At 44.5% G+C, this 27,979-nt stretch overlaps 1 protein-coding gene across 1 annotated transcript in view; it reads right to left on the reverse strand.

Annotated features, from left to right (window-relative positions):
- Positions 1-6,202: 6,202 nt before the first annotated feature.
- PACS1 (phosphofurin acidic cluster sorting protein 1) overlaps positions 6,203-27,979 on the reverse strand; it is a 71,211-nt gene continuing 49,434 nt past the window's right edge. The window contains exons 10-24 of the mRNA XM_033174140.1: positions 27,863-27,956; positions 26,908-26,988; positions 26,681-26,796; positions 24,210-24,348; positions 23,144-23,248; positions 21,716-21,822; positions 18,121-18,275; positions 17,023-17,133; positions 16,223-16,325; positions 15,200-15,242; positions 10,338-10,380; positions 9,357-9,492; positions 8,641-8,867; positions 8,139-8,258; positions 6,203-7,744 (exon numbers count right to left, since the gene is read on the reverse strand). Coding sequence (XP_033030031.1) covers positions 7,632-7,744; positions 8,139-8,258; positions 8,641-8,867; positions 9,357-9,492; positions 10,338-10,380; positions 15,200-15,242; positions 16,223-16,325; positions 17,023-17,133; positions 18,121-18,275; positions 21,716-21,822; positions 23,144-23,248; positions 24,210-24,348; positions 26,681-26,796; positions 26,908-26,988; positions 27,863-27,956 — 1,693 coding nt within the window. The 3' untranslated portion in view covers positions 6,203-7,631. The remainder of the gene's footprint in view (positions 7,745-8,138; positions 8,259-8,640; positions 8,868-9,356; positions 9,493-10,337; positions 10,381-15,199; positions 15,243-16,222; positions 16,326-17,022; positions 17,134-18,120; positions 18,276-21,715; positions 21,823-23,143; positions 23,249-24,209; positions 24,349-26,680; positions 26,797-26,907; positions 26,989-27,862; positions 27,957-27,979) is intronic.

Genomic DNA, 27,979 nt, shown 5'->3' on the forward strand with positions numbered 1-27,979 from the left:
ACATTTTATCGTTATCGTCGCCTCATATCAGGAGTTCTCTGGAACATCATCATCATCAACAACAACAACAACAAAATACAAACAGAACACAAATCGCAAATTAATTCTTAAAACGGCGAGCCACCCGGCCGCAGGGCGAGCCTATCCTAGGCAAGTTAGCTCCGAAACGAATCTTCGCGTGCGATGTGGTTTAGCGCCCTGCTAACGGGGCATAGATCGCCTCCTCCTTGGCGTGCGAAAGGTCTCCTACCATGAAGTCCCCTCTTTTAGGGGGAAGGGAGCCTTTTCTTCCCTTCGGCTCCGTTGCGGTGAGTCCTCTTACTTACTCTGGCGTCCGGTTCAACCTCCCGCTTAGGAATTTGTTTCTTAGAAGAAGCGGGGAGGGGAATTGCATGATCCTATAGCAGAGAGACCGATTCCGTAGGTCGGCTGATTTAGGTAATTGATTTTGGTTAAGTTTTCCCTATGAAGATCAAGTGATTGTTAAGCCACTCTGAAAAGTGTCGTTCTGGGAGGGGAATAGGGGTCTCCTAACAACTTTCAGCACCCTTAAACTACAGCTCCCAGAAATGCTTGAGGGAACCCATGGCTGCTTAAAGTGGCATCATAGTGCTTTACATGTATAGTGTGAATGTGGCCACGTATGCCGAGAGAAGTGGCTGGCCCAAGGTCACACAATTAATTTCATGAAGGGTTAGTGGGGATTTAAACCTGGGCACACCCTGGTCCTAGCCCAGTGTTTTAACCACGACACCACACGAGCTTCCATGTACCAGCTTTCCCGTCTTCACTCCCTCAATGTATAGCTGAATGAGTATACAACCATCCAACACATACTTAAACTGGGAGTAAGTTCCACTGAGCAGAGCCGGGTTTATTTAAAAAAAATTTTTTTTAATTAAATATATTCTCGGTTCACAAAAAATGTGCATTGTCTTTTTCTTTTCCCAAATCGTAAAGTCTTTTTTACGTTTGATGTGAGACATTATACAGAATAAGGTGGGGGAAGGAGTAGGGGAGAGAGAAGGGGGAGAGAGGATTGTGGTGGCAATATTTAGTATGTTTGCAGGTGAGCCTGCATAGGTTTGGCCCACACTTAAAGTAGGTAAGAACTTACTGCTCCTCCTTCATTTCTTCTAGCTGCCTACCACCATTTTATTTGCTCGGTGGGAGCCCTCCAGGATGGGATTTCTCCTTTTAGAGATAATAAAGACAATAATCCAAACACACTAAGGAGAGAATCAGTTTCGTTGAACTCTGGGAGGTTTGCTGCTTGCGTAAACGTTTGTGGGATTATACTGCAAGTTCCTCTCCTATGCTTACTATGTGGGAAGTTTAAAGAAATTTTCTCTTCAAAGGAATCTCCTAATACCTGCACAGCAGAACCAGTTTGTTACTCGATTAGAAAACTTTCTTATACAGTAATCTGAAAAGGTATTTTAGTAGACAGGTGTTTTAAGTCTTTGTACTGAAATAATTATTCCAGAAACCCCACAGGGCACCTGTGATTTTAAAAAAGGCAATCCCATTCTTTAGCAGGTGTGAGGAGGAGTGCCAGGATGTTGCTAAAGGAATTATCTAGCACTGTACTCTTTCTTACAGTAGTTTTGTGTGCCTTGTTAGCTAACCCAACGTTGAGTTTTAGAACATGCATTACTGCTGCTTCTAAGTTTATATCCTAACACTTCTTCCAAAGGAGCCCAGAATAGCAAACAAACCAGTGATAAAAATATATATAAAATTCATTTAGATAATGGACCTAGCAACGTGGTTTAATATTGCATATCTTTTATTTATCTATCTAGATTGCTTTATGGCTATGTTTATGGCTTTCTGACCATATTAAAGATAAGGATAGTTTTTTACTGATGTGTCATGAAAAGTAGTTGAGAAGCAGCTGAAGGAACATTTGTGTCCTGTGGAAGCATACAACCATGAGCTCTGCTGATCTGGGCTGCGGTTCTACAACTAAGGGGGACCTTCCCTCCTGTGTGGGTTCCCAATTCTTTCTAGACTGGCACCAGTGCAGGCAATACCTGTTGTATAAAGCAGTGGTTTTCAACCAGAGTGCCCTAGGGTGCCTTGAATGATGCTCAGGGGTGCCATGGGCAACACTGGCCTCTGTCTCTTTTTCCTTCCCTCCCTCCCTCTGATGCCCTCTTGCATCTCTGCCTCCCAAAGGCTTGCACAGCTGTTTGGTGCTGCAGCCCTGGCTACAAGTTCCGCAGGCAAATGGTGCCTCTGGGACTGGCCAGGGGGTGCTTCCCAGACCCTTATGGGACAGTGGGAGGAAGCACCTCTCTTTGGGGTGGGGGGGCAGAGGGTGAGAGACTGCCAACTCTGCAGTTGGCAGAGAGAGACTGCCAACTCTGCAGGCAAGGGTGACTTAATTGGGCTCCTAAGCCCCACAGGGGTGTCACAGAAAAATGTAGTTTGTCAAGGGAGCAGTGGACTCAGAAAGGTTGGAAACCTCTGGTATAAGGTATAGGAGAGCTTCAAATTTCACACTGCTGTTACCCGTGGCCCAAGTGTCAGAATATTTTTGCTTCTGTGATTTATAGGCTTTTGTTTTCCCCCAGAGGACTGTTGTGCCAGTTGCAAAGTATTGTGCATTTGTGCATTTCCTTAAAGCAAAACTTAGCAAGTTGAAATGCAGTTTCTCCATTCCAACTACAAGGCCTCCCGCCCCAGTTCTCTGCTTTTAGATTTTGGAAAAGTGAAGTCTTAGTGGCTAGTTCTCTTGTATTGCCCCTTTGCTTTTCTCATGTGGACTGTATCCAAGGAGCTTTATGGAGGAACTAAAGCATAAAGTGATCAAACTTGAGATTTTAAAGTATTATTTTAAAAAACACAATTTATTTAATGAAAAACTCCAAAAATAGTGAGTGGGAGTGGGGAGACAACAGACCCCACCCGCCAAGGATAGAATGCATCAAATACCAACAAGGCTCCAAAATTTAACCAAGCAGAGATTCTTAATGGGGATCGTTTGGAGCCTGCAGTACAAACCAAGAGAATCAACACACTTACAAAAAGAAAGCAGAATAAAATGAGATTATATACAAAACTCATATTTATGTACAGTGGCTGGGATACATAACAGACACAAAAATCCAGATAATCTGAATTTATAGACAAAAGTTCCAGAATGTGCAAAATCCACACAGCAAAAACAGGAAACACAATGGTCCTCAGATGGACACACTTACTGTAACAGTCGAGACATGAGAAATTAGGCCTGAGGCAAGGCTGTATGGAAGCAATGAACAGAGACCTTGGAGAGCTCCCTGGAGCAGAGTGCCTCCCCACCGTGGCTCTTTCCTGGGAGTGCCATTCCCTGGGGAAGAGTGTACTCTTTGGTAGGCTCTTTCGTGGGGCTGGCTCAGAAGTGGTAGGTGGGTATTTGGGGTAAGGAGGAACCAAGTGAAATGATGCTCAGGGAATGAATATGATGTGTGTGGTTCTTGGAGTTGCTAGCCCTGAGGCAGGGTGATTTTCCTTCCATGCTAGGATTCTGTGACTTTTACCTTTCGCTAGGCACAAAGGACAAAGTGCTTAATGTGGGAGTGACTCCTGCCCATCCATCCTCGGAGGCACATCCATTCAGCTTAGCCTCCTGAACCTGCATTCCTCAGGGAAGAGAAAGGACCACCCACTTAAGAAGCGCAGATGGTAAGCCAAGGGATTGGACAATGTGTCACGATCCTTCCTACAGTGCCAACAGTTTGCAGTGGGAGGATGCTGCATGCGCACCCATTCCAAAGCAAGCAGCTGCAGGACTTGGTTTCCAGAGCTATCTGGACAGCTGCTTTTTGGAATGAACCTCTGTTCCACTCCCTTGTGCATTATGGGTGCAGAAATGTTCAAGACTGGAGACCCTAAAGGGAAAAAGGGGGGGGGGGGAACCAAGCCAGCTGTCTGCCCCTAGTCCTGCAAGTGGTTTCACAAATTCTAACAAGCCCTCTCTGTCCCAGACCACAGCTGTGAGAGCAAGAGTGTGTGTGCGCAAAGCATTAATCTGAACAGCCAGGCCACAAAGAAAAATGCAACATGTGTGAGGCAGGACTGGTTTGACTGACAGATGGGCACATATGGTGTCAACGCTGCACCAATCTGACTTGTGGAGTGGGCAGGGGCACTAGTGTGCACTTCTACAGAAGCCCAGGATGCAGCTACAGACACAGACTTCTGTCACTACTTGCCCTTCTCCCACATCCATTTCCGATTGGCCAAAGGCAACCAAGAGGAGGTCATAAAAATTAAACCATGGTGAAGGCAGAGTTGATTGGCTGCTGAATGGATCCCATCCACTCATAAGTTCCACCCTGTTCTTGAGATGCACAGCTTGTGACCCTGGCCCACCACCACCACTGACCGTAGCCTGCCAGGTGCTCAACAATCTCTCCATTTTTAAAGTTTTGAACAGCAACAGCAAGCATACTGAGCTCCTGGTGGGCTACCATGTGCTGCTGGTGGACCCTACTCAGTTTAGGGAAGGTTGTAAGTTTCACAGGCCGAACCTTTAAAAAGGATCTTAAAATAGAAGCCCATTAGGGTGGATGTTTCCGTGTCAAAGAATCCTGGAGGTTGGCTACTTGGAACCAAACTGCTCCCTTGCTTCTCCCAGCTTGGAAATGGGTTGCCTTTTGCAGGCTTTCTCAGACCCTCGACCTGAAGCAATTGGACTGGAAGTGACATTTGCTTATGGAGGAAGGCAAATGAATATGAAAATGAGACAGGAAGCATTTCTACACAGCAAGCAGGAAGAAAATGTTCAGAGTTGTGCTTATTTAAATACCCCGTGTTCTGGGTGGCACCCCGCTCCCTTTCATGCAGTGGAAGAAGCACCTGCCCCCAAAGCCCATGGGGTAAGTGACATATTGGTATGAACCTCCTTTCCCACATTTGAGCCAAGGAGTTTATTCAGTATTCAATGAGTGGGGAGGACACAAAGAGAGCCAAGATATCTGTGACATCTCCTCCTTGAGGCAGGGGGCTGCAGTGTTCAGGACAGACGCACAAGATCAAGTTCACTTTGTGGCCCTTGGGAGCATTGCTTGGGGCAGAGTAGTACAAAAGCCACATTTGTAACATAGCCACAGCAGAAGGAGCCAAGAGAAGGAAACGGGGGGAAAAGTGTGCAGTTTTTTTAAATCTGCCACCGAGACTCCACAATGAGGGAGATGCAATCCGATCCAGGGGCCCACTGCCAGTTAAGCCTTGGAGGGACACCCTACCCAGGGGCATGAGGTGAACGAAGCTGCTGGTACTTGTAGTCATTCTTCTTGGGATCTCTCTCTCAAGAAACAGCTGCAGTGGCTCAAGGACAAGCCTAAAAGAACTGGCCTTGGGGAGAAACTTCTTGAAGGCAAGGAGCTGCCTGGGTCCTCCTCTTTCAATCTGGGAAGCAGAGCAGATTGCTCAAGAGTTATTTATAAAGCCAGCTCTCTCCCTGCCACCTCCACATTTCCCCTTCCACTGTAATAGCCTAGAAACCAGAATCCCCACTTCCAGCTAGACAAAATTTCACTCTGCTTACACACACAGTTACTTTAAGCTGGATTTCGGGGCCTCTGAAAATATATGTGGATTCAAAAATCTAAAAACCATCTAAAAGACTGAATGTGGATTGTATGCTCTACTGTTTGACAGAGCCACACTGTATGCTACGAGCAGTTAAGTGCTTAAGCATTATGATGGCCCCAAAGCCGTTTCAAACAGCCAATAAAGTGGGCTGATGATTTGCTGCCAACCCCCACAGTAGGGGTGGTTTGATTTATTGCTGGTCAGGAACAGATAAAAAGCAGCACAGCTCCCTGGAAGCACCTCAGAGCTGCTGACAAAGCGCTCTAGGAGAGGAGGCAAGGTGGCTCCCATATATTTGTCGCCTGCAATACCAGTCTCAGGGGCCCCTGTTTGTTTTCATGATTTACTACCTTAGCAAAAAACAAACAAAAACAAAACAGGAGTAGCAATGCTTGGAGAGGGAAGGTCTTTGAGGGACAGAAGTGCATATCAAGCACACAAAAACTGCCCTCTGAAGTGCAGGCTTACTACATAAAAGTAGCCTTTTCTCCAGCCTTCCTTAAGCATCGCTATGTTGCAGTTGGTAAAGCCATTTTGCATCGCTGTCAAGGAACCTCTGGTCTCAGCCATGCAACCCCTGTAGCTATTTAACTTGCTCCCTTCAAGTCTCAAGGCAAAGGCTGATCTCTTGCCTGTCAAGGCGAGTGCTTAGAAGAGGAATGCTTGGCAAGGTCTTCTACTTCTGGTATGGCACATATGAGTTCCCAGAGGCTCTGTAACATGGGGCTACTTCAAATCAAAACCCCAAAACTGAAATGCCAAAAGGGAAGGAATGCTGCTGGGATCCCAACCATGCCTTATAAATGGCTGTGACAAGTAGACTGCACAGATGGCTAAGCAGCCCCCCCCCAAGTATCTCTTTGTGCTGAGATGCACCACACCACAAGGCAGGCTCAGGAGCCAGAAAGAGGGCAGAGGGACAAGGTGTAGCTTCTCCTCTTGACTGTGGCATGTGGCTGGGAGTACACCCCTCTCAGAACTGTTGCCAAACACAGATGAACAGGGTGAGTTTCAGGACAGGCTGTCTAATGAAGTTATCCAACTCTTCAGTATGGTGGACAACCTTCCCCACCCCTCACTGCACTGTGATGCCACACTAGCAAGTGGAGTCTTACAAAGAAATGGAAATGTATCTTAGGTAAACAGTGACCTAAGTTCTTTAAAAAAAAACACTTTGAAGGTGAGATGAGGAGGGGAAGTGTAAGAAAAGAGCAGTACAAACATGAAAGAGGGAAGGGACACAGCCACAGGAGCGCAGTGGGTGTGCCTGTTGAAGAAAAGTGTCTGCTTCTAGCTCCCTACAGCTGACCTTTCTGCTCCTCATCTTTGCAAGGAGTGGCAACCGCGCAAGAATGCGGAGGCTCCTTCCACCAACCTGGCATGTTTGACCTAGCAACGTGACACAGGATGGGTTGGAGGCAGGAGAAAGGGCCTTGCCTGCTAATGGCAAGAACCAGATGGGGTTGAGTTTGGTTGCTAACACAACAGCCAATGTGGGCTTTGCAAGCTTTGTGCTTTTGGAAAGGCTGAGGTTGAAAAGGAGAACTTTGAGAGCGGGTGCTCAGTAAAGCTCTCGGTTGGCTCAGCAAAAGCTAAAATGTAAAAAAGAACAATATTGTTAAAGGCGAAGTTTTGTGGACCACAAGTTCTCAAACACATTCTTCAGGAAGACACAGGCATGCCAGCTCAGAGAAGGAGTGTGCGCCAGGAGTGATGGGAAACCAGTAGAATCCAAATATTTTGGGATTCATTCCCAAAATGCAATGCACTCAGCACAGATGGAGGCTGGACACCCACGACACGATGTGGCAGAAAAATATGAGAAAGCAATTGGCGGGTGGCTCCTTGGCTGGAGACAAAAATGTAGCATCTCTCTTGGCACCAGAGGCTGGTCCCTCCCTGGCGAGACCAGATCAACACACAGTAATGCAACATGGGTGAAGTTACCACAGGACAGCTCTGATTTGGCAGATGGTTTGGACAGAGGTGATGCCGCATTGCAGCAGAGTGATGAGGACACAGGAGGGACCACCGTGTTGTCATCATCAGGCCGGTTTCGAGCCAAAGAGTCCGACAGGGAAGTGCTTCACATGGGTTGGCCACTGGGCAGCTAGCTGGAAAAACTTGATGTCACTCCACTCCACACCATCAATGGAAACTAGAGAGTAGAGAGAAGATTCCTATGAACATAGGAAGAGGTCTTATACCAAGTATTCTTCATTGGTACATTGAACTCAGGATAAACTGTTAGAGGCAGGGACCTTTCCCATCCCCTACTGCTTGGTTCCAGTTATTGAATCTGGGACCTCTTAAATCCACTGAACACTGTTCTGTTCCCCAACAGAACAGCTGTGCTGAGAAATGAAGAGTTGGTCACTTCTGGATCTGGCTCTCTGGTTGGATTCAATTCCCTACCTACCCCACTATAAATTATTATAAAGAAAAAATATAATGAAATCCCTTCTGGTTTATCAGGTCCCTCACCATTTTGAAATCCTTCCCAGTCATCTTCAATACCATCAGGCATCCCTGATTCCAGGGGCAAGCATTACCTTTCAGCATAGTTTGCTGCTGTTTTGCAGAGCAGATCAGCCGGCTGATTCCATCAATCATTTGGCTCTTGGAATCTACTTCTCTCTCTTTGGGTTTCTTGCTCAGAAAAATTGTGGGAACTAGAAAGCACAAGGACCCTCAATTAGTGAAAATGAGTCTCTCTCTTAAAACACAAAGTAGAAGAGTTGGCACGCTTATGGCAAGACTTGCAGGGTCAGTGGCAGAGCTTCATGCTCCGGCACTGGGGGGTGGAGGGCAGGCGGGGGCGGGGCTGGCGCGCCACCTGCATGGGCGTGACGCGTGATGGCACCCCACCAGGATTGCGCTGCTGGGGGCGGTGCGCTCCCCCCGCACTCCTCTTCCTCCGCCAGTGTGCAGGTTAAGTCTTCAGCAGTGCTAGATGGTCCAAGGGGCAGACTATCATGCAAAGGCCTGCTGGCAATTTGCCCTCCAGGAAGGAGCACCCCCAGTAAAGAGGAAGTGCCACTCTCCATAACTCACCTTTCTTATTCTTCTCTTTGGTGACAACAGTCATGGCCATGGTCCCAGACAACTGGGTTTCCCCACTGTTTGGAAGCCGTGACACCTGCACCGAGCGGAAGACACTCTTGAGTGTATTTTTGGAGCTGGCGTCCTTTTTCTCCCCTTCCTTCTTTTTTTCCGTGGCCTGAACTAGCCAATAATCCACCTGCAACCCAATGACATCGCCATAAGGGCTATTGGGGGACCTGTGATCAAGTGACAGGAAAAAGTGGAAAAAAAACATGAGCAAGTTTTGCATTGTTGAAAACGCTATTGCTAACTGACATATTTGCATTGACAACACAGATATTTGAAAAGGGGACTTTAGGAGTTTGGGGGGGGGGAAACATGACAGACTGAATGTCTTTTGTTGGAAGGCTGCTGATGGAGATAATTATGTGGTGACTGATGATAGCCAGGCATAAATCTTGGCTATTGAATTCACTCTGGAGATAAGAGTGAACAGGGGATTAAGCTCTGATGCCCCGATACTTCAGGAGACTGACTAGAATAGTATTTTAATATATGATCACAGTAAAGAGACAGTGGTATGTACACAGTGTATGGCATTTACTTTGCTCTTAGGATCTTTCATAATTTATTTTCCCAGCAAATGTGTCCAGGGTTCCCAACCTGATAAGGAGAAATAGCACAACCACCACCCACACAAAGTGTCTTCATACCCAGAGACTTACCCCATGACAGCCAGTCCACTAGTCATAGAGGGAGATGATGGAGGGGTGGCAGTGACGTCCCTGGAAAGCCCAGAGGAAGAAGGGGGAGAAGTGGAGGGAACTGTGAGGCTGATGATGGGAGAATCATCTCCCTCTCCTGCAAAGGAAGGAAATCGTGAGATGGAGAAGGAAGACACATCTTGCTTACCTGCTAAATAGAAGCAATGTTAATTCTCAGGTTCTCTTGCTGAGCCTTTCATTTTAATTACAAGGCATTTATCCTAAGTTAAATAAAGTTTCTCTAGCACTAATACTTATGCCAGCATTTCCCAAGCGTCTGATAGTTGGGGGCATGGCATTTACTTTTCTTACACTAGAAACACACCACACTTTTGCTTTTACAAAGATATGCAGTATTCTAATCAGCTTCTGGAACAATGGGTAGGGATTCTCCTTACAACTATAGGATAAATCTCTTTGTCTCCTAAACTCTCTTATTTACTCAGTCAATTCAGGTCTCAGGAATGGGATTGGGGGTTTCTGAGCAATAGATATGCACCTGGGATTTATTTCACACTTGTCAGCTGAATAGCAGGCTGCATCCCAGGACATCTTTATCCCCACCCCCTATTAAGATACCCTTGCTTGGTGGCTGGCAGAGAGAGGTGGGATCAATGCTGCATGAGGACTTCCCCACTCTAGGCATAGAGTGGATGGATCCATCCTGGTAGCTTAACTTTTTACAGGCACATTTCAGACCCTTTGTAACACTCCCGCTGGTGAAATCACTGTACAGCTGGCTGATACTGTACAGCTATAGCATACTATAAAAAGCATAGGTTTTTCATGCTTTGTCAAGCTGGGTCAGCTATTTCCTAGTCAATATTACTGAAGCAGATCACCCAATTTCATGCTTGTATTCACTTAACGGAGGAAGTGGAGTAACTAGGATAACCAGTCTTTGCTCTGAGCAGCACAGGGATCTTGGTGGGTGTGTCATACCTGTAGCCGCAGGCGAGTCTTCAATGAGGCCCACTTTAACCACCTGCAGGGGGCAGGGAGTGAGAAGGAGAGAGCAAACAATGAAGGCAAATCACTTCAAAAACAAAGCCTGACAAATAATTTAGCTACAGGTGGAAAAGAAACATATTTGACCTTCCTGAGGAAAGTCACTTTATCTCAAAGTTATAGGAGAGAAGCACAAGACAGTTAACCCTTCCAGAACTATAATGAAAACATGGCATCCATAGTATACGCCTAGGTTTGTTTTTCTTCCCTTATCTGTCCCCAGCTCAGTATTTACTGTCAGCTGTTTGAGGCCTGAAACTGGGACCTAGCTCAGGAAGCTGCTGGAGACTCAAGAATGAAAATCTCTCTCTCCCTCTTTCTTATTCTAAATAGTAGAAGTGTGTCCCTCTGCTCTTGGCCTGATCTATTGTTGGCATCCTCTGCCTCAGGAGACAAATGGAAGTGTGTGCCTTCAGAGATAAAGTCAAACTGTTGGAGAGCTACAGTGCCTACTATGGCTGTAGAGACTGATACAGGAGAGACATGTTTTATTGATGGTGGGGCAGATGAAGATGTCCAGTTTTGCTGATACAGGTGCTCTATGGCATATCTTCTCTCTGTGCTCCTCCTAGTGGTCATTCCTCCTCTGGTCACTGCTGTGGATACAAAACCTGACTGTCTCCAGATACTGCAATTGTCTGCAGTGGAAGGGTTAATGTTGCCAACCTTCATGACATGTTTGCAAACATCTTTGCAATGCATAGTTGGTCTGCCAACAGGCCTACTGCCTGAAGCTGGCTCCCACAGAGCAAGCCCTTGAGGATCCTGTCATCTTCCATTTTGTGTACATGACCAAACCAGCTTAGATGATGCTGAAACAGAAGTGAGAACATGCTAGGAATGTGGGTCTAGGTCAAGCTGAAGGCATAGGAGAGCAACAGGGAGAAGAACAAGCTGAGGAGAGTTGGAGTGGGAACACAGGCCTTTTTCATCCCACTCTTATCAAGAAAGTGTCTGAGGATGAACTGCCATACTGTATGGTGCTGTGCATGTTCTCATGGAAGGACATGCTCATCTTATGGAGCTTAGGTGGGCATCCTATCTTGTTGAGCAGTGTGGACAGTCCTTTTGGGCTGACAAGGTCAAAGGCCTCTGTCAGGTCTATGAAGGCAATATACAAGAGTCGTTTCTGCTCTCAGCATTTCTCCTGCAGCTGGCGCAGTGAGACAATAATATTGATTGTTTGACATGAGCTCTGAAGCATTGTGACTCAGGATAGACCCTGTTAGTGAGTAACACAGTACTAAGCAGGAGGATTCCACAGTAGTTGTTACAATCATGGTGGCACTTTTGCTCTTATAGAAGGTCACAATGCTGGGGTCACACATCTCTTGTGGCACAGATCCTTTTTCCCAACACTGCAAGAGAAGACCATGGAGGTGCATAATGAGGGAGGAACTGAGACCTGCTTTCAGCACTTCTGTTGGGATTCTGCCCTGTCCTGGGGCTTTACCACATGCCTGAGAGTTGACGGCATTCTTCAGCTTGTTGAGGGAGGGAGAGACATCTAGCACTTCCAAGACAGGAAGAGTCTGGATGCTGTCAATTGCTGTGTCGGAGACCATGTTTTTCCATGAGTGCAGTTCTTGATAGTGCTCTGCTCATTGCTTCATCTGGTTGCTGCAGTTTGTGATGATCTCTCCAGACAAGGTATTCAGTAGTGCAGTTTTCCTGATTGTTGCTCCACACTCCAAAGGCTGTCTTCATGCATTTGTACATTTTTAAAGTGTTGCCACTGTCAGCAGTGGTCACTGGCACATCATCTGGCAATCTGCTTGGCACCACTCCTTGTCTTTCTCAGTGCAGCAAGCGTCTTGTCACAGGCCGCATGCTTGCAGTTCACAAGAGCCTCGCTCTCTGCAGCAATAACAGGCTCCATGTCCTTAATGCTGGCCTCAAACCAGTTGGAGATCTGCTGCTCTCTTTTGCCAAAAGAGATCATAGCTCTGTTGTAGGTTGCGTCTTTGGTGTAGGTTCCACCTCGTTTCGACCCTGTCTCTGCTGCAGTTCCTTAGAGCTTTTTCGATGGAATGAGAGAAGTGTTCACAAAGTTCAGGTATGGTTGTTCTGGCAGTGTTGATTCAAGGCCACACTTTCTGCTTTGTGCCATGGGTCCTCTTTGGCTGGAGAAGGATTTTGCTTGCCACCAGGTGCCCTGCAACTAGGAGGTCTGCCTGATATACTTGCCAACATTTCTAAAAAGGCTAAGAGCCTGAAATTTGAAACTCTCAAGCTCCCCACACTGTTCCATCAAATAATGCACACATTTTTATTTTCCTCCTGTAAATAGCATGGGGGCTTGAGAGCATTCTAAAAACTAATGCATCTGAGGTTTCGCCTTAATTGGTTGTCATCACATCAGCAGTTCCAGTACACACTTGTGGGTCACAGTCTGCTGAGTCACTCCCTCCACCCCTGCCTGGTTCAGATTGACTCATATTTCCTCTGTGCTTTAAAAAGGAGAGCAAATAAGCTTTTTGCAGGGGGGAGGGGTTGTGGGGAGCATGGCCTTTCTTGCACACCAGTTCCTTTGCAGGGAAAGAGTTGTCCCCAGTGGCCAGCATCCCTCATGTCTACCTAATGGTCACACTAGCAAACACAATGAGCTTTCTTTAACCTTTACGATCCTCTTCTGTGTCAAAGCAGAATTAGTTTGTCAAACACAGCCCAATATGTTTGGGTGAGGGTGGGAAGATAAAAGGGAGAGCAATTTTGTTAGCAGAGACTTTGAATGCCAGGCAGGAGCTTATGCACAAGAGAGGAAAGATAACTTTTTGCTTTGCAAGTGCCCTCCCTTGGGAGATCTGTGCTTTGAAACAGATTTAATTATTGAGGATGCAGCAGAAGCCTGCAAGTAACAAATCTCCAAAAGATTTATAACACCACAATTGCAAAAACCGAGATAGAGTGCCTTGGCAGGAGAAAAGGTTTCTTCCAAATAATTATTTGTGACCATCTACCCCCCCCCCCCAATCATGAGCAATAAAAGAGTCAAGTTAATCCTAGACCAGCGGTGATGTAGGTGAGGCAACAGTTTCCCCTCTAACCATTAAAATATAGTCCAGTACATCCCTCTTGGCCTTCCTCAGTCACTATCAAATTAAGCTCAAAGATCACAGACAGACAATTGCTGCAAAAGCCCCCACTTTATGCTTCATTAATTGTAAAAGGATGTATTTTCATGCAACATTTCAATTTAAAGTGAGCTGCCTTGTATATTGCAAGGGCACAAAGTGGCCTATGGAAACAAAAGGTGGGGTAATATACAGGGCATTGATGATCTTAAATGTGCAAGCTTATTTATTTTATTTGAAATGTTTACATTCTGACTGACTTTCTGACTGACAACAGGCACTTTATAATAAAAACAGAAATGCAAACACAGTAAATGTTAAGAGCCTTTTTAAAAAGGCAGTGGTGACAAAAATGCTACAAGCACTGCTCATCAAAGGTTGCACAGTGGCCACAAGGGAATAAAGCCATCTTTTCCCAACATGACTTCATCCTTGCTTGGGGCTAGAGCATCTCCTCATAGGCAGCTGCATAGTTTTTGACCTCTGGCATTTTCTTGGCAGCAGTAACCAGTGAAGTGTTGAAGGGATGGTGATGCTAACCAATATCTAGCAGATTGCAAGTGGATTGCAACAGTGCTGCTGTCATCATTTCCTTATTTTGCTTCTGACCGTAAGGGATGAAGTGAAGTCGGGTGTTAAAAAAAAGAAGAAGCTACATTCACTTTACAGCTATCTGCAAACTTAATGCTTTGCCCTCTGGTTTGGTTAATCACAAACCAGGAGTTGAAACCACAGCTGGAATGTACGCAAATCAACTATGGGATTCATTATCCATGGTTAAGCATTAGATTTGCACTAAGGAAACCATGCTTCAGGTATGTTGTTGTTGTTCAGTCGTTCAGTCGTGTCCGACTCTTCGTGACCCCATGGACCAGAGCACGCCAGGCAAGCCTATCCTTCACTGCCTCCTGCAGTTTGGCCAAACTCATGTTAGTAGCTTCGAGAACACTGTCCAACCATCTCATCCTCTGTCGTCCCCTTCTCCTTGTGCCCTCCATCTTTCCCAACATCAGGGTCTTTTCCAGGGAGTCTTCTCTTCTCATGAGGTGGCCAAAGTACTGGAGCCTCAACTTCAGGATCTGTCCTTCTAGTGAGCACTCAGGGCCGATTTCCTTGAGAATGGATAGGTTTGATCTTCTTGCAGTCCATGGGACTCTCAAGTCTCCTCCAGCACCATAATTATGGTGCTTCAGGTATGCAACCTCTCTATTTGCAAGGTGACAAACTGGTCAACCACCCCCAACATTCTGTTAGCTGCCTGAATTTAGGAACAGTGAAACTGGTATTTAAAAACCAAACAAACAAGTCTAATTTTATGAGATCTTCAACATGGGAAGCCTGCTTTCACTTGTTTATGACTTCACCACTCATCAGATGGGATCCAGTCAGGCTTACTGCCAAGTCCTCAACTCAGAAAGATAAATTTAGCCCAAGCTAAATTACACAATGTCATTTGATTAAATACCACCACATCTGAATTTTAACCACAACTTCCGTTCAGCATCAGCAGGTGAAAATGAACACAGTAGGTGAAAATGATAGTTCTGCAAGTGAGGTGGCTGCCAAAGTTAAACTACGGCTACAGAAATGCACACACATCTGTTTTAGAAAAGTAGGCTTTATCTAAGTTACCAGAGCTATAAAAGAGTTCAGGTAAACTGGCCCTGAATAAAATAAGTTCATATTCAGAGATGAAAAATCCAAGAAATGTAAAACTCTTACCCCAATGAAAGGGATGAACTTCTGGTAAGAATCTTCATCTTGGCTGTGGGTAAAAAAACAGCCATTAAAAATCCAAATGACAGGAAAAGAGAGAACAAGCAATGCTGAAAGGAAATGGCTTTCTCCACCTTCTTGTCTATTTTACATATCTGACAAATGAAACTGGAACATAAACTTAGGGCTTCAAGACACAGCATTCTGCAGGCACACGACCAGACAAAAAGAACATGAAGACTGGAAGGTCAGTCCCATCACATTACAGCCTCAGTGTGAAGGATGCTTCCATTTGGCAATGGGTTTCACATTGGGACTCTTGACTCTTGAAAGAAGGATACTACATGGGTCCAATAATTCCATATGTAAGGGATTCCAAAATAATTAATAGCTCTGATTGTTTCACAGCAGCTTCATATGGGGAGGGGCACACAGTTAACTTTCTCCCTAGCTAACCCCCCTCCCCAGCCACACACAATTAGGCTTGAAAGAAGCCTTCTACTGGCTCCAATAGAAGTTTTTTTCCAAGCTTAATTGCTGTGTGTAAGGAAGTGACCTTCCTGGAAACTGCAGCTGGGGAAGGAAGAGTGACTTGTGCCTCCCTAGCAATACTCTCCAGGAAGATAATCTCTTGCTGCATTAGGCTTGAGGGTTGGGAGAGAAAGCCAACACACTTTTTTCAAACCTAATTGCTGTCAGGGAGGAAGTGAGTACGCATGTGTGATTGCAATGTGCCCACAACACTTTCACCAGTACATCGTAATGCACAGACTAGCCTTCCTTGAGAACCACAAGCAAGGCACCTTCCACTTTTTTACAGTGGTTTGTCTCAGTGTTGCTTTGCAGACAAACAAAATGAAGACTGAGAAAGGGCATGCTAAAGGGGATTCTGAATGAACTTTCAATAAATACAGACACTGCAAACATTATAGTTCACATTTAGGTTTCTTCTAGCTATGTGGGTGAGGCAATTTGAGCCCACTCACCCTCCAAAGCCCATGACAGAGGGATGGGTGGGGAAGGACTTACAATTTGTGTTTGCAGGTCAGCATGGCCTCGGCCACAGGCAGCTGGTGGGTCACATTTGCTCCACTGACATACTGCATGATCCGGCCAACCACATCAAAAGGCTCTGAGGAAGAAGATAACACAAGGAGAGTGTCAAGCAGGAAAGGCACACAGAGTATTCAGCAATACCCAAGCCAGCAAGTGGGAGAAACTTCAAGATGCTGGCTTTAAGATACACATGAGTTGGTATCTGCACCGAGGCACAAAGAGTGACAAGCCAGAGAAGTGGCTGATGGGGAGAGGCAGGCAGGCAGAACTCAGATTAACAAAAAAATGCACAAGCATTAAGTATGGACCCCATCCTGGTGTGCTAAACATCAGTGCTAAATGCCATTATCTCGCCCTACCCAGCCCCAACCCTAGCTGCCCAAATTTGCCACCTAGTCCACAATCCTGCTGATCAATGTGTAGTTCACTGTTGTCCTCAAACTTGCATGGGTCCTGGGAAAGGTGACTTTGCATCTTGGCTGGAATTGCTCGTTCTATCAAAAGACATTATGGCCTACCTTTGACTGTCAATGACAACACTGTCTTATTAAACACTAGGTGGACACAGGGAGGGGTCCACATCTACCAAGCACTGGTTTGGTGTAATACCAAAAGGCCCATACGAATCATTTGGATTCTCATCTTAATTTGATTCTAACTTACATAAAAGCAGCACATATACAGAAGAGTCCTCAGTCTGGCAGGACAGACTAAAGACCTTTCTGAAAGATGTTACTTCTATCACACACTGTGAACTGAAAACTTGCTCTTACCTGTCATAGGTGGCTCAGATTTGCTGAAGAGTTCTCGCCAGGTGGCATCCAGAAACATGCCACTGTATCTGCTATCCACAGAGCCCATGTACTTGGCTACTGGGTGAGAACCTGGTGGAGAAATGAGTGGAAGGCCTATTTATTTATTTATTTATTTATTTATTTCTGTATACTGCCCTACACCTGGAGGTCTCAGGGCAGTTCATAACATAAAATCACAATATAAAAACAAAAACAACCCAATACTCCCACCTCTCCCTTTGTGTTGCTATGATTTTCCTTGGCAAGCTACACATATCTAGCACCGACAGATGGCTGCTGAGGCAACAGACCCTTTGGCATCAAAAAGCCAAAAAATAGAAACTGCAACTGTCTTTACCACAACACTCCTTTTGTAGAATGATTCTTATTATTCACAGACAAAAATGGGTAATCTCTTTCTAGCCCAAGAAAACTACCCCCAATGATTGGGAAACTCACTCTCCTTTAAGTAAACCATCACATATTTCACTGCAAAAAATTGAGGCTGTTCAGCAATTATTATTTTTGTGATTGATTACCAGCTTTAGCTTAAACCTAAGCATTTTCTTATTCCCAAATACTCAATAAAACTGGCTTTAGAAAATACTTAGGTATGAGATAACAAAATATGTCACTTATTATTAAAAGGAAACACCCTCCTCAACATTTTGCCTTTCATTCCCTACTTCAGTACCACATCATAATAAAAACACAGCCTCAAAAACTGAGCAAGTATGTTTTTAAAGCTCAGACCCACCAATTAAATTTTGCCCTCAACAACTGAAACTGAGTCCACTGGTTCTGAGGAAGGGTATCATGGGCTGTAAAAAAACAACAACAACCAGACAAAGAATGTTGCATTGAGTGAGCTTTTGGCAAGTATTGGTGGCTTCGTTTTTTTGACTGAGTGGAGGAAGGTAGGCCAGTTCAGCTCATTCATTCTGTTTGTAAGAAGAGAGCTACTACACCTGGTGGCTTTTGGGTCACTGAAATGTAGAACTACAGGTATTGGGTTTCAGATGTGTAACTCAATAGCCACCTACCAGGCGAGCAAGCCACAGGCACAGGCGGTATTACCTAGTGGGATGATGAGAAACTTCATATAGCTCAGCCAGTCTGATGTCTTGTTTGCCAATTGCTTCACAAAAAACCTCAAGATGGAGCTGAGATAACTCTGGCCCCCGATAGACACCACCTTCACAGGACGTGGCATGGAGGAATTACAGTTGCAGCTGTTGGGTGGAAAGAAAGAAGAGGGCAGTTAAGATAGTTGTACACCAGGCTCTGCATTTATAGTAGTATCTACCTGTAGAAGGCAAAAAACAAATGGTGGAACTGGGAATTCTATCTTAGTGTTGAAAAGAAAACCATGCATATGATCTACCTACACCCCACCCAAGTAGGGAGTTGCAAGGAACTGTTTCCTTAAAATAAGAGGTGCCACAGCAATACAACTCTGGCTTCTTCAGACTAAGGACTACATAATCACAGACCTTAATACATGCCAAGGCTTAATGAAAGCACAGCCAGATCTCTCAAAGGGACCTTTATTTCATATCTCCAACTTTTCCTTGTAGATAGCCCTAAAGGACTTGCAAAGTTCTCTCATTCAGGCACTGATCAGGACCACAGTCACTTACTTCCCAACACTCCTATGGCTCCTAGGTCATTAATTTAAATGCACTGTAATTTACTAGCTTGTAAACACTCGCACTCAGTTAGAAGGCTGCTTCATAAAATAGGAGCTCTCATTTAGCCACCACATGTTCCCATGATGTCCACTAATGTGCATAGGCCAGGTATGTGTGATATCAGATATGGTAAAAATATTACACTGCCCAAGAACATGTAAGGAGATATAAATATCTCCACTTCACACATTACAAGCCACACAGTGGTGAAATGGAAGCTGCACTTTTTTTTTACAATGTGCCGACAACCTTCTGCAGACCATATCCCAGCTCTTACATGCTACATACATCTGAAGGAGCAATTTAAATGTATTTTAAAATGTATTTTATGAGGGTGGGAGGGATTCACTTTTTGTGAACTCTAAGCTCCTTCACACTGAACAAGTTAGCACTTCTTCAAAGCTTCAAGTATCCGTCTTAATATGTAAATCAGCAGCATGACCAAGGGCCACTAGAGGGCACTGAAGAGCTGGAGAAAAATGCATTTAAACCCCTCAATGATGCCTACAGCTTTGCTGCTTCCAGACACAACACTGAGAACACGTAACACAGTATTTTTGTTTTAAGCAGGACCAGGAAATCTTGCAAACTCTAAGAACCTGAACATTTACTTTTACCCTCAGTGTAGAGTCTATGAGGAGCAGGAACTTCAGGGAGATATGATGCAAAAGCCAAACCTAATCCTTGACCTCCAATCCCACAAGCACAGAAATCTCTCCTACCTTGAATTCCAGTAAGGTGTAGTCTCATGCAGAGGAAAAGTACATAGGCATCTTTACTTCATAATGCAGAAATTTGAAATTAGCAACAGCCAAATTTCTGCGTGTAGTGCTTAATTTCTGAGAGGTGCTGGGGCTCAATCCTGCATGGCATCTGCTTTTAAAGATCTGTTTCATGTTTGGTGTCTGACAGCGGGTACTCAAGCACATGCTCAAAAGGCACTCATTACTATTTTGTATGTATTGAGGCCTGTGCCCTGGCATTAGACAGCCTCCAGAGCTAAGCGAGGACTCCAGTTAACCTGACAAAACACTATAGTGTGAATCATGTCCTGGGAGACTTGCACTTTGCCCTCTCCAACCACTGTCATCTTGCAGTGACAAAGAATACAGTGAAGAAAGGTCCTTCTAATTATATGGGTATTGACTTCCCATCATGGCTGTGAGAGAGGAAGATGCTGCAATTTGAGGGCAGAGCCTCTTTTGTAGGCAGCCAATCCAGTCTATGCTGGCAAAGCAGGCCTGCATTTCAGCAGCTTCCAGGATGACTCTGGCATGAAAATGGCAAAGAAGCCCAGGGGAGCCAGGAGCACACAACTAAATCTTATTTCTTGGATTATGGTGCTGGATGGAAATAACTATTGAAGGCTTGTCCTTATGTTACTGAAACAACATAGTTGCTGTTCTTCTGGTGACTCAAGCCCATGTAACAATAGAATGTGCTAGAGAAAGGTTACATCTGCATTTAAGCTTAAATGCATCTACCCCTGCATTAAGAACTCCAAGGCCCTTTCCTGAGCACTCTAATTTTCTAAAGTCAGGCAGATGGCAACTATGAAGCAATGGCATAGGAAGGGGGTGGTGGGCCGCACCAGGTTCCATCCCTGAGGGGTTGACATCACCGTGGGTGGCACCCCCATTGGGACGCTCTCGCACGGGCAGCTGCCACCCCCACTGGGACACTCACGTGCGGTTGGCGTACCACGCCCCCCCCCCCCCGCTCTGGGTGCCAAAGCCCTAGCTCCGCCACTGCTGTGAAGGGTGCATTTTTGGGTGTAGAACCCACCCCTGGAGGCTGACCTGACTCTCATCCTCACTGTCATGCTGAGTTAAAGCCTTTTGTTTTCCCAAGCCTTTCAAAGCAACTTTCAAAAGCAACTGTGTATCTGAAGAAGTGTGCATACACACAAAAGCTTATACCCAGTACAAATTTAGTTGGTCTCTAAGGTGCTACTGGACAATTTTTTATTTTATTTTATTTAATTTCAAAAGCAATTTAATTATTCTAGTTAGCCCCACCAATGATGCTGTGTTTGATTCTGTGGTTTTTAATAGATGGTTGCTTTTTGTTAAAATATTTTCCAATAAGTTCCACAGTGGCTGTCCTTGCTTTTACTGAAGGTGCAAGTACTAATGATTAAACAAATAAAATATTTTTAGGAATGAGGGAGAACACTAGGGGGAGGCTGATGTATGTGTCTACTCCAGCTGCAGCAACGCCCTCAAGCTGCTTTGCTTCTCATGATACTAGAGCAATGTGCAGTGGAGCCCCCAGAGATCTGTGACAATGCCAATCCTGTATGGTAGGAACTGCGTTGTCATCAATGAACTGTTGTTTGGCAAGCCATCTTCTTTGATTGACCTGCAATGTGTCCTCTTTGAGTTGTGGTCATAAGAACCGTAACTTCAGAACACATATTCCCAATACTGAGTGTCCTGCAAGAGGCACTGGGAAGAATTTGAGGCTTTTAAAATGTGGAGAAGAGGCACAGATGCTCCTCATCTGCTATGTATAGGTTACTGACGACAAGGCATCAAACCCAGATGGGAGATTTGCGCACTTACACTGAATTCTTCCTCCCTCCCCCTTCTTATTTTGCATACAGGCAGCTTTTACTACAAGATTGTGCTCCCTTCCTATGGCTGAAGTCAAAGCATGCCTTGTACAGAACCCTTATCTTCTCTCTGTGTGCCTGCCTTAGGAAGGAGGCAGGCACCTTTGTAAACACATTTGAGTACTGAAACCTTGTAGATATAAAGATCATCCTTCCCCCATCCTTCCTGCCAAAGAAGGGTCTTTAGTTCTAAGGATTAAGTGATGTTTCAGTTATTCAAGTGCAGACAAGGATGAACAGCCCTAATCAAAGTGGATTGGGGCATCCTTTTCAAGCAATTTGGAATCTGGTTTTCTTTCCCATTTTCTCAGGGCAAATTCCATAGTATAAAAATGGGGACACCACAGATATAGCTTTGTGCACTCACTATCGCTGGATCCTCGTGAGGATTGCAGAGAGGACAGCTTGCACTTCAATTGTGGAGCATGTGCAAACAACTGGCTTCTTCTGGTCCTGAAGGAGATCAGCTACATACTGGAAGTAAAACAAGTAGTAAGCAAGCAAGCAGTGGAGGGATTTGGTGCTCTGTTTACACAACTGCCACACAACACCCCTTCTTCCCTGATTAGCAATCACTGGCCACATGACCTCAGACAAAAGGTTTGGTAACAGAGCACCATTCAGCACCCTGGATACAAGCTTAACATGACACAGTTACGACTCAGGTGATGGAAATCTGAAACTCATCTTATTGCTGCCCTAGTAGGTAAGAGTGGGGGAAAGCAATCAAGGTGCAGTGGGACAACAATGGGTATGAAATATTGTGTGACAGATCCATTTGTTTTAAGATGATTCCCTCCTTTTTGAGGATCTTGTTCCAGTCACTTAATGTCCTGGCTTATATGAAGGGAGGGTTCAACAGGACAAAGCAGAATCCCAAGATAATCAACCCAGACACGGCCTCTCACTAGCACCAATATACCCTCCCCTTTTCCCATTGACAGAAACATTCAGTTACTGCATGACATTCAGTGAAGAATCTGGGTTAGCTGTCAAATTCTGAATATGCTAACTTTCATTTGATATAAGACACCTGGCTTCTAACCAAATGGCCTCAATGATATAGTTAAGATAAATACATTTTCTCTACATATTGACATGAAACAGGGCTTGGGATGAATTTTAATGGCCATTTGAAGGGGCAAAATTTATTTACAGCTCTTCATTCCTAGTCTGTATCCTCCTGCCAATATTGCACAATCCCCTTGGTTAATTTTCCATGTAGCTTAGCTTCAATTACACAGATTAAGCACAACTACTTCTGATTGCCAAGAATGCTAAATTGAGTTTACCTAATAAATCAAACAACATTGAAAAAATGCGCTAAAAGTGAGTAACTTATTCTGCTGGGACTGAATTGGTTCTGTTGGTTGGGGAAATTACCTTTATTAAGCAGACATCCACACCCATTATCTTAGTACTGTTAAACATTTGTATTGGAAGCTTCATGAGCTATGGACCTACCTATTTTCCCCCTGTAAATTGTTACATTTACCAATAGTGCATAAGAGTATTACTATTGTTTTTATTATTATTATTATTATTATTATTATTATTATTATTATTATTATTATTATTAAAAAATAATAATGACTATACTTTGCATTCCTTAATATTTGGGGAGCAAGTCTAGGCTTCTACAGGCAAAGCTACATTCTGCACTCAGAAAATGGAACCAGTTAGGGACAACAGCACACATTCTTTTTTCCAATTTACTTAATTCTGTTGACCAGAGACTGGGGTGGTGCAAAGAACAGGACACACACACACACACACACAGCAACAACCTCCTTACCTGGCCTTGCCAGTCAATAGTATTCACTAGGATGATGTTTTCTGGCAGGGCTGAGTCTGACACTAAGATTTGATTCAGCTGATCATAAACAATCTTGCGAGGAATCTGCTGGGGGAAGTTGCATGGCTTTTTAAGCATGGTTCATTGACATAACTCCTAACTCAAATATAAAGTAAAATAATCTTAACTCCAACATGGAGCAGGAATGCATATGTCATGAGAGGGGATGGGGAGAGAAAGAGAAGAATTTCTCTTATTCTTGATGTCTGACAATACTTCTAGGAGCACCTTTTAATATGATGGGAAATTACATTCTCCCCCACAACTTATTTACTCCTCAGCAGGTCACTATAATTTGAGAAATGCACATTCCTCATGCCTACATTTATTGGGCAGGTGAAGGGGAAAATACTTGTAGCTCTTGTGGCTGTAAAAAAAAAATGGTTCAACATAAGTGGTAGGTATCTGGAGAAAACTCAGAAAATCAAAAGGGGACTTTGGACAAGCTTCCAATTCTGAGGGATAGTGGGGGGAAATGTTTTGTCTCTCTCATAGCAAATTCTCCTTACCCTTTACTAATCATACAGCTCCAATCTCCTTCCCTTCTTGAATTTAAGTTTAGAAGCAAAAATTCCAGGGTGGTGATTAGAATGCTAGATTAGGACCTGGGAGACCAGGGTTCAAATTGCAAATCAGTCATGAAGCTCACTAACGTGACCTTGGACTAGTCACTGTCTCTCAACTTAACCTATCTCACATGGTTTTTGTGAGGATAGCATGCATGGGGGAGAACCATGTATGCCACCTTGAAGCTCCTAGGAGGAAAAATGGGATGTAAATGCAACAAACAAAAAACTTGCCTGCTTGATTCAGGATATCTTTAGAGCGGACTACATACAACTGGAAAGATACTGCAGTACTTCAAATAAGCTTACAGCAACTAGCTACCCCAACAACAGTTGGCTTTGATCAAATCTGTATTTAAGGAAAGCCACCTCCACTCCTCCTCCAAAATTAGGGAAAGAGTGTTTAAGCCCCACAGCTGCAATCTCTGAATGCTGGTTACCTGTGTACTATGACCCAGATCTGGTGACCTTTCACTGTCCGAACTGTTGGTTCTTTCACTGAGGGGTTTTGAAAGCTGACGCTCTTTGAGTGGGGTGCTGCGTTTCTGCCGGGGCGTGTGTGCAGCACTGTCCATTTTGCTGTGACCGGTAGAGGAAAAATGATATTAATGTCTCATCTTCTCCAAACTTACTGAACATGGAAAGAAGAATGCAAACCATGTTCTTACATTTACCGGTAATACTTGCGAGGAAGCAAGCCAGCCAGCCAACAGAGCCTTGGATTTTTTTCTAGTTCCACTAAGTTGAGACAATAAATTATTTGCAAGAGTGTGTTTGTGCCTGCAGGCTTACTACCATAGTGTGACATCCAATACTTAACATCTTACAACCCCCAGAAACAACACACACTGACAAGTTTCTAGCCCTCATTACTGCAAAGAAAAATGAACACCCTTAGGGCTATATCAGCTACGTAAAGTGAATGTTAAGAAACATAAGGAACCTGGTGGCAATGGGGGAGAAAGAAGAATGCACACAACCTTGGGTATCAATTACTGCAAGTTCATGATATGGAGAAAAAGAGCAACTCTCAAGAGGAATCACAATGTAAGCAGGTAGAAAAACAGCTGTAGATTCAGTCTTGAACTGGATGCTACAAGGAAACTCCCCTCTATCCAGTGACATTTCCCAGAATGGTAATGAGCTTGAGGGAGCCCGAAGGCACATCCAACCTTCTGCTGCCATCTGAGGCATTCAGCAAAAGGTGCAAACTGAAGGACAAAACCATGTGCCTCATTCTGAGAATTTGCTGCCCTCTGTAAATAAGTGGATCATAGAGCTGCCGCCACCGCTGAACAAGGAAAAAAGGAAACAAAGAGAGGAGGAGCTGAGCAAACAAACATATAGTGCTGCTGAGCATGTCTGCTGCTAAGCACCTGCTTAGCAATGGGAGAAGCAGGAGGGCCTCCAGGAATGTATCACTTTTGCATTTAAGCAGTAGTCATTTGCTTCCTCCCCAAGCACCACAGAGAAAGGCAGATGTGGCACATTTCAGGTAACAACCAAACAGCAAAGACTTCTAACAGAACAGAGCACTTTGGGGTCAAATTCTTACCCAGGTGCCTGAGTCACAATAATTTAGCTGAAGCTGCAGCATTTGCTATCAGAAGCTGAGTGCTGAACTCTTGTGATTGAAGAGTCACTACTAGTCGCAAGAAAACTGAACAATTCAACTGAGAAAGACACAAGGATCAACGGGTGGTGAAGGCCCAGTTCTATTGCATCTAGCCCATGGTTTCCGTTCCTTGGCTGCACTCCCATGGTGCAACATTTAGGTTTAGCACAAATGAGACCTTCTTTCTAAAGCATAACTGCCATGCTGGGAGGAAGGAGGTGGGAGAAGAGGAATGGAATAGGGACACCCACCCACCACCATTGCTCAGTAGCAAGCATTCACTGGAGAACACAGAATGAATCAATCTTGGGAGAGGCAGTCTGAGTCTTGGGGTGGGAGGTGTTGAACACGTAAGACAGAAATGCATAGATCCAGTAGTTCATTTCCAGAGAGATGCCAGGGGTAAAACCTGTCCAAAAGCCACACCTTCTGACCTGGACCACCCTGCTCAATAATGCCATAAGGCAGGTATGGTTACTCAGTGTTGATGGAAAGCATTCTGAAAATAAACTCTGCCCTTATGCCTTGTTGTACCTCCCCCCACCTACGACCTGCCCTGGGCTGAGAGTTTCCTCCTCATTTATACAACTCACCCCTTTCTTCCTTTTAAGCCTTGACAAGACTACGTAAGCCATGCCTTTTTCCTCTTCTTTCAAACCCCTCCTCAAAATCCACCTTTTCCGGGCAGCCTTTGGCTTACACTGCCCAGGTCCTCAGATCCTATTGAAATGAAACCTAAATATGTGTATCTGCGGTTTGCTCATATTTCATTCAGTGCATCTTCCATTGTCCCTGGCTGTTGTGACTTAAAAGATCATTGAGGTAAGGACACCCCCCCTTTGTGTTACTCAAACTAATGTGGGGCAGTGTATGTATGCAATCTAGGTAAATTACTCATGAACAATTTAGTAAAATCTCCTATTTTCAAGATAGCTAAAGAATTTGATGCTAATCTCCCAAGAAAAGATGGCAGATGCTGTTCAATTGTAGGGAGGAGGAAATTGCCTTTTTTATCCTCATCTTTATCCCTTTGGCGAAAATACAAGCTACTAGTTGCCCTGCCACAGGAATTTCAGAAATACTGTTGCTAAAGGAAGAGGAATCTGTGGCCCTACAGATGTTGTTGGACTACAAACTCCCATTATCCCTGACCACAGCCCATGCTGGCTGGAGTTTATGGGAGTCCAGCAACATCTGGAGAGCCACAGGTTCCCCACCCCTGCTGTAGCTGACAGAGTGTTCTGACCAATTTTCAGAATAGCAATATGTAAACAAGCAAAACCTGATGCATACTACCTAGGTGATGCCATGCTCTGAAGATCTCCTTTGCTGGTCTTCATAGGTGTCTTGACTTTTTCTGGGATGACCAAGGTGGTGGTTGAGTCTCCAAATGTATCCTGACCGTTTCCTTCCTAGAGAAAGCAAGAGGAGGAGCATTCAGAAATAATATTAGTCATAGAAGTAGGTGTTTATACTATTGGTGAGGACATTTGCTAATAGCAGTAAAGGACAAATGTACCTACCAGTGTGTCTCCTTCGTTGAAACTGTCATCTGCATTTTTATTCCGGGCAGGTTTCAGTTTGTCCCCCATGGATGCGTCCATCTGGATAAATAACAGCATTGGAGAGAAATAGGAAAAAATGGAAAAAGCAAGCTGTTATTCAGAAGGATCATATTTACAGTCACTGGGTGATTTGTTGTTTATGCAGTTTATAAAACTAGGACCTTTTTACTTCTTAGCATTGGAAATGACAACAATTGGTCCTTAGCATTGAAGGTAAATCACCCTTCAAATCCCTGAGAAACCCAGTTTCCAAACACAAGTTTCTAGTCTTTCAGGAAGGAAACTTGTGTTGGAGTCAGAAGGAGAGTAAAGGCAAAGAGTTTTGAGGTGTCATGTGGCCCTGCAGTAGTTGTTGAACTACAACACCCATCACCACTGATCACAAGCCATGCTCTAGAGGGGAGTTTTCTATGTGAAGAGCCTTCAGTGCTGGGGCAAGTTTTCCCATTTTCTTTGTTACTAAGCTTTAATTGCAGGACTAAAAGCACCTAAAAGAACTGCTTCCAAATTGGCCTGCTGTCCCATCCCCTTTTAAATATTAAAAACAATAAATATGAATATAAGTCACAGGAACGTTACACCCAGCCAATTTGATCCCTTCTACACACTCTACCCTTCATTGGAATACAGGTACACAGCTAGAGGCAGATTGGGTTTCATCTTAGCTTTGCAAGAAGCATGTAGACAGAAGACAGACCAATCTCATTCATTTGAGACAGGGACACAGAAATCAGTTCACAACAGTGGTTCTGAAAAACATTGTTTCCACATGGACACAACTAGTAGAATATGGTAATACTTATTGTAAAAGGCTGAGACTGGTTTCCTTCTGCATTAATTACAATTCACCATAATCATAAGGTTGGTAGAGTAAACAAAAACAATCAATGGCTCCCCCATCCTTGTTACTTACTGGGCTGGTGGCATCCTTGTTGAGGCTCCCTTTGCTGTTAAGGCTTCCAATTTCAGTCTGGGAGCTTGACTGTGACATTCCCTCAAAGAAAGGCCTAGTATAGAACAAAGCAGTGAA

Source organism: Lacerta agilis, chromosome 17 (genome assembly GCF_009819535.1).
Source record: "Lacerta agilis isolate rLacAgi1 chromosome 17, rLacAgi1.pri, whole genome shotgun sequence".
Classification (NCBI taxonomy): domain Eukaryota; kingdom Metazoa; phylum Chordata; class Lepidosauria; order Squamata; family Lacertidae; genus Lacerta; species Lacerta agilis.